At 41.9% G+C, this 7,615-nt stretch overlaps 1 protein-coding gene across 1 annotated transcript; it reads right to left on the bottom strand.

The window, feature by feature from the left end:
* Positions 1-228: 228 nt before the first annotated feature.
* LOC145821835 (uncharacterized) lies at positions 229-7,159 on the bottom strand. Its single transcript, XM_082918408.1, has 6 exons — positions 6,949-7,159; positions 4,590-6,336; positions 2,102-4,496; positions 848-1,987; positions 579-609; positions 229-449 (listed from the first exon to the last, which is right to left on the bottom strand). The coding sequence occupies exons 1-6, from the start codon at positions 7,157-7,159 to the stop codon at positions 229-231; spliced, it is 5,745 nt and encodes a 1,914-aa protein (XP_082774534.1).
* Positions 7,160-7,615: the final 456 nt, after the last annotated feature.

Here is a 7,615-nt window from a genome sequence, read left to right on the forward strand (position 1 = left end):
ACATACAAAATAGGAAGGAACCAAAGTGTGTTCATGTGCCGCATGAAAAGGCAATGAGGGACATGAACACACCCGATATCTAAGTAGCAAAAAAGTCGGAAGGAAACATAGAACATCCGTGTACACCCCACACGGGTAGGCAAAGTACCAAACATACTCTTAAAGAAGACAAACATAAAAGAAATTAAATCTTCACACACGAGGCGCATCTTGCAGCCATCAACACAGTCATATCCAGCAACCCATGCAGCACCGTCCAAACAATGCATAACAGGCAATTCCACAGCTTTCTTCAAACACAGAGGCGCCTTCAGCAGCCATCAACACGACCATAGACACTTCCGCAGCTTTCACTAACCCAGGTTGATCACCGAAACAGGCAGCATCAATACGGGTACACTGATGCCACTCCATACACCGAAAACAGTGGTTAGACATTATAATAAACCCTGTCAAAATCAAATACCAAGACAGGATTAGCCAATCCCCAAACCGATAGCACTCATAAGACAGGGGCATATTACTTGTAACAACACACATATATATGCTCTCATCACTCAACCCACAAATATATATACTCTCATCACTCAAGAACGATGCTCCACACACCTGCAAAATAGATATACAGAGAATATTCAAAATAAACATGTTAGCTCCTCTCAATATGGCTAGTGATTGTGGGTTAGGATTAAATTTGTTCCTCACACTATACTCAACCCTCATAAAAAATGGCACACACTCAAGTTGCTCCTTCCCAATTAGCCGCAAACCTATATCAATAGCAAACATTAGGAAACCCCACAATGTATTTGCTTACTTTCACTCAACCCACATTTTGTGAACTCACATCCCTCACAGCAGGTTCGGCATGTTTCAGCACAGTATGAGGAATCTTCCACGAAGTCAAGTACCATCTATCAGTATGGTGAGGCTTCAGATTGTTTATGTACATAACCCTGAATCTAACCATGTCCATAATATGCTTTATGACCACTTCTTCAGGGACCATATCCTTACCAAAGACTCTATTATTCCTAGCAATCCATAACTGGTACACAGTACATGTGAATGCAAGCTTGGTAATAATAGTCCCTAGAGATTTCCCTTTTACAGATGTTGCAATAAGCTGAACCAAGTCACCCCAAGGAATTGATGGCCAATTAACATTCATCTTACCTTTTATGCAGGTCCACACTCTATCAGAGAATGGACACTCAAAGAAGAGATGATTGTGATCTTCACAAAAGTGCTGGCAGAAAACACACTCACTAGTCTGGGTCACACCAAAAATTTTTAACCTATCCCCAGTGTTCAATCTGCAAAGGATAGCCATCCACACCACAAAACTCACTTTGGGGATATTATGAGGGCCCCAAAGGAGCTTAGACCAGATCACAGGAACAAAATGGGTCCTCAAAACATGCCACGTGGACTGAATAGTGAACTTACCATTAGCAGTAGGGCTCCAGCTCACATCATCAGGCCCACCCGAAGGGAGGAGAGTGGGAGGAGTACTAGAAATGAGGTCCATTATCTCCCACGAAGATGGGAAAGGCCATTTCCAAGTAGTACCTGCCACAATCTCGCTAACCTTAGCATCAATACCCAAAGCAGAATCATGGGCAATTCTGGGCCCAAAACTATCCCACAAAGAACCCATAGGGTGCCAATTATCAAACCATAGAAAGACCCTAGAACCATCACCCACCCTATGTTTGATTAAAGGGTAAATAATGGGCCTAAGAGAAAGAATTTTCCTCCAAACCCAGGAGGGGTCATTTGGCACCCTAACCCTCCAAAAACTTCTACCCTTGAGGATATACGATCTAATCCAGAGACACCACATAGATTGGTCACCCCCAGAAAAAAGGAACCAGACATGTTTAGCAATAGCAGCTTTGTTCCACACTTGGAGAGATTTAAACCCCAAGCCCCCTTCATTTTTAGGGGAGCACATTCTATCCCAAGACACCTTAGCCCCATACTTCTTCAGATCACACCCGGACTAGAAAAAAGCTCTAAAAAGACTCTCTAAAGAACGGATGACCTTCTTAGGAAGAATAAACAACGAAGTCCAGTACACTTGCATAGAAAAAAGGACAGATTGGATCAACTGGCCTCTACCAGCATAGGTAAGGCACTTATTAGTCCAACTTTTAATTCTCTTAGTGATACGCTCCACAAGCTGATCACAATCAGCAGCTTTGAGTTTAGTAGAGACTAAAGGAACCCCTAAGTACCTCACAGGCAAAGCACCTTCGCTAAAATTACAAACCCGAAGGATCTCATCCCTCATTTTCGTTTCACAGCCCGAGAAGAAGATGTGGCTCTTATTAGGGCTAGGGGACAACCCAGATAAGCTTTCAAATTCCTCTAAGCCCATTTTGATAGACTGAACAGTGAACACATCCCCCTTACAGAAGATCATCAAATCATCTGCAAAGCACAAATTAACAATCTTTGTTTTCTCACACCGCCAATGAAATTTGAAGTCAGGGTGAGAGGCCTTCTCAGCCAAAATCCTAGAGAGGATCTCCATAACAATGACAAAAAGATACGGAGACATGGGGTCTCCTTGCCTCAACCCTCTCTCCCCCCTGAAATAACCATGCAGACTCCCATTAATACAAATGGAATATGTAGGGCTAGTCATGCAAGCTTTTATCCAAAGAATGATATTAGGGGGGAACCCCATAGCACTAAGAACATCTAGAACAAACTCCCATCTAACATTATCATAGGCTTTCATAATATCCACTTTCATGGCACACCTGGGAGAAGGAGAAGACCTATGATAGCCCCTCATAAGTTCTTGTGAAAGAAAGATATTATCAGAAATTCTCCTCCCAGGGACAAAAGCTGATTGCACAGGATCAATAAGATCATGGAGAACAACTTTAATTCTGTCAGCAATGATCTTAGAGATACACTTATACAAAGTATTACAACACGAGATAGGACGAAAATCTCCCACTCTTTCAGCATTGGGGATCTTAGGAATAAGAGCAATGGTGGTACTATTCATTTCCTGAAGGAGTTCCCCCGAAGTAAAAAAAGATTGGATAGCTTCAACAACCTCTCTACCCACAATATCCCAAGCTTTCAGAAAGAAGCCAGCAGAATACCCATCAGGGCCGGGGGCCTTGTTTGCTTTAAGGGATCGAAAAGCATCAGTGATTTCTTTCACAGTAACTTCCCGAGAAAGGATATGATACTGAGCTTCAGACACTTTTTTGGTGATGAGATTACTAATCCTATCATGCCCATTGTACTGGTCAGTAAAAGGCTTCCCAAATAAACTAGTGAAAGAGTCCACAAAGGATTTATGGACCTCATCACTTTTAGTCACTCTAACCCCTTCAGGAAGGACAACACTATGAATCCGCCCCCTATTCACATTCCCCTTAACAGTTCTAAAGAAGAATTTGGAGTTCCTGTCCCCTAAACCTAGCCATTGGACCCGGGATTTCTGATGGGCAAGACTTTCCTCGGCTTTACTGAGGTCCACATATCTACCATAGGCATTCCTTTCCTCCTCTTGAAGGGTTAAGTTCATCGGATCTTTATCAAGCTTACTCTGAGAATTAAGTAACTGATCCTTAGCCACCCCAACTCTGGTAGAAATCTCGCTGTACTCCTTTTTGTTCAAAGCTTTTAAAATAGGTTTCAGAGATTTAAGCTTTTGACAGACCCTAAACATAGGAGAGCCCCTGACATACTTACGCCACACATCATACACTTTAGGACGAAACTCAACATGGTCGGCCCAAAAATCAAAGAACTTAAAGGGCTTATTAAGCTTAACAGCACTAGAACCAAAATTCACAATCACAGGAGAATGATCAGAGACTCCAGGAGGCAAAAAGAGAGCATGCGAGTTAGGATAAACAGTAAGCCACCTCTCATTAACAAGAACCCTATCAATTTTAGAGGTAATAAAATTTCCACCCCCCCTCTTGTTAGACCAAGTAAATTGACACCCAGTATAACACAAATCTTCCAACTCAGAATCCAAAATGAGATTATTAAAAACACCATTTTCACTATTCCAGCCCTCCTTGCCCCCCATTTTTTCATACGAAAACCGAACAGCATTAAAGTCTCCAAGGAAGACAGATGGATGACTAGCATGGTTGATAGCAATTTTTTTTACATCACAAAAAAGAGGAAGTCTCAACTCATGCTTATTTTCTGCATAAACAAAAGTAGCAAAAAAACTGAGGTCGCTTTCAAAAACAGGCACCTTAACAAAAATGAATTGGTTTGACTGTTGAACCACCAAAATATCACAAAAGTTTGGGTCCCAACAAATCCAAATTCTAGCTGGCAGATCTGGTTGTGCGTTGGACAACAATTTCCAGTTTTTAAAGCTTTGTTCAAAAATTTTAGCTTCATTTTCCAGTTTAATTTTTGTCTCCAAAACCCCCATAATTTTAATATCTTCTTTTTTCACAAAATCAATGACTTCTTTATGTTTTGAAGGGTGATTAAACCCTCTAACATTCCAACAAGAAAGATTTATAGACATGATTAACACAACAAAAAGTCGGGACACAACCAGATCACCACAAAAACACACACAAAATTACCTCTTTTTCTTCCTCTGGCTTCCTGAGTTTCTGCCAGAGGACCTGCTCTTGGTGGAACTGCCCACATTTTTCCCACTAACACCCTTTCCTCCAAGTATTTCCGGTGATTTAGGCCTTTCTGTCTCTTGTCCACCCTGCTTTTCCACGGAAGAAGCTCTTTCTGCCTCTGTTCCCCCATGCTCAATGCTGCTAATAAAATCTGCTGCTGCGGGATGGTCCACACCCTCAGGCTGGAATGCAACTATCTGAACAGTAGCAGTGGTAACAGTTTGTTCAAACTCAGTATGATCAGGCTGAGGTTCAGCCACCACACCGTGACCCTTTGATGCAGTTGAGCTTGTCTCTTCAACCTGGACATCCTGAATAGGAGATAAATGGTCACCAACTTTCCTTTTTCCCTTATCCTTAACTTTTACCCAGCCCCCATCAGATTCAACCCTTTCTTCAGTATTCTTCTGTAATTCAACAAGTTTTTCCACTTGAGCAGATAGGCAGGTCTTTGTGTCATGCCCAAACACATGACAATGCAAGCATCTAGATGGAACTCCTTGGTATTCCACATGGATATTGATAGAGTCATCGCCATTTGTAAGAGCAAAGCTATCAGGGAAAGCAGAATCTGCTGGGATGTCCACACATACTCTAGCAAAAGAGATACGGCTTCCAGATGATGTAAGTTGATCCATAAATAATGGGACCCCCACTGCACTCGCAACCCTACTTAAACCATCCCCATCCCAGTATTCCAGAGGCACGTTGAAAAATTTCACCCATACAGGAATAGTTTTCTTGTCTTCCTTAGACAGTTTCATCATGCGATGCCACTGTTTAAGGATAAGAAGAAAACCTCCCACATACCACGGCCCCCCTTCTAACACATCAATACAACAGTCCCGATTTTCAAACATAAAAAATATAAAACCATCATCATTCTTCAGAATCTCTACAAGCCCCTTATTCTTCCACATATTGAGAGCATTATTCTTGATTAGGGTATACGGAAGGTTTTTATCAATGAAATACCCAACCAAGCAAGCTTCCCATTTAACCATGGGGGAAGAAGGAGGCATTTCAACAACAAGTTTATCATTCTCCATTTTAGGAGGATAATATTTGAGACTAACCTCTGACCTGACTGAGGCAGAGGCCACATTTGCCCACGATCTCACCTCGGTAGTTCTGTTCTGCCCTCTACCTCCACGGCCACCCCGGTAGTTGGTATTTGCCCCACGACCCCGATATTGAAGCCCACCACGGGAGTTACCTTCAGACCCCCTAGGGTTCGAACCTGATTCATCTGACCCAAGATCATGTTGACTTGCAATCTCTCTAGATCTCCCCTCTACACCCACATGAAGATCCAGATCTTGTGAAACCAGATCAAGAATCTCCATATCTTCCGAAACAACAGGGGGGATCGTTGATTTCCCAATCGAAACACCCATTGAGGCGATTTGATGCGCAAGAACACGATTTTTAGCAACCTCGACACTATCTGGGAGATCCAGAAGCTTTGATCGTTGTTCTTCCTCCACCCTATCCGACCATTTAGCCCCTTGGGATAACGGTGTTGATACATCTGCGAGAATAGATGTAAGGTAAGGACGACTAGTCTGGGTGTTCTCTTCCATAGCAGATCTCGCCTTGATCGCTGCAAGCCGATCGGAAATCTCTTGGATAGATTCCGCCGTGACCCCTCGCTCTTTCTTCTCGCACTTACTTGCAAGCACCACCAAAGTCTCTAACTCTTCTCCAGATAGTGTAAACTCTTAGGGCTATGCACACCATAAGATTCACTCAAACCACTTATCGCATTTACTCTCTCATCGGTTTGTATACTCAATTTATTACTTACGGAACCCAAAGTACCAGATACCAATTCGTTTGTTTCCATATCAGTAAATACCCCGCAGCTCAATGAAGAATTGAATGCAAACCCTAGAAACGAAGTTTCTAGAGAGAAGGAGGAGCTTCTCACTCTAACCCATCCCAATAAGTAAAACTAATATTGTTAAACTACAATTACTCAGTAAATTCTCTTTCCTCGTGGATAGGCATGATTAATTTGAGTTAAACATGGCCACTTAAGCTAAAGAAACTAATAGCTGGATAAGCTAATTAATTCCTAGAACAAAAGAGAGAAGGATGGAGAAGGACGGAGAGAGTTGGAGAGAAACATTCTTATTCATAACTAGAAGAGAAAATTAGAGAGAAGAAAGGAAATAGAATGAAAATTAACCAATTGATCCTTTTGGACTTGAGAATCGAACACTTGGGCGATTTAGAAGGCCTTAAATGATGCGCTTTATATTAATGCTTCTGAGCTGGCTGATTTGTCTTACGGTGGTTGCCAATTTACCTGGGCTAACAATAGGAGGGAGGGGACCTATATAGCTACCAAAATTGATAGAGTTCTGGTTAATGAGGCTTGGTTGGACAAATTTCCTGAGGCTACTGCCCAGTTTCTCCCCTCTGGTATCTCTGACCACTCCCCTGCAGTGGTCAATATCAGTGCCACCAAGTGCTCTTTCAAAAAACCTTTCAAATACTTTGATTTCTGGTCTCAACATCCAGATTTTCTGGGTACTGTTTCTAACACCTGGGGGCAGTACATTCAAGGGGTTCCTATGTTCAGGGTCTGTCAAAAACTCAGAAAGCTTAAAGCTAGTCTCAAGCTTCTGAATAAGAAAGACTTTAGTGACATATCTACTCGTGTTCAAATTGCAAAAACTAATCTGGATCTTATTCAATATAAACTTGACAAAGACCCTTTGAATAGTGTTTTGCAAGCCCAAGAGAGAGAGGATCTGAATAAGTATATTGAGCTTAGCAAAGTTGAAGAGAGCCTTGCTCTTCAAAAATCCAGAGTGCAGTGGCTTGGTCTTGGGGATAGAAATAGCAAATTCTTCTTTAGGTCTGTGAAAAGTAATATCAATAGAGGGAAGATTTTGAGTGTTGTCATGAGTGATGGTTCTAGGTCTACTCATAGTACTGATGTTCACACCTCATTTATTAATTTTTATACC

This window comes from Camellia sinensis, chromosome 3, assembly GCF_055761805.1.
Source record: "Camellia sinensis isolate YWXY chromosome 3, ASM5576180v1, whole genome shotgun sequence".
Taxonomy (NCBI): domain Eukaryota; kingdom Viridiplantae; phylum Streptophyta; class Magnoliopsida; order Ericales; family Theaceae; genus Camellia; species Camellia sinensis.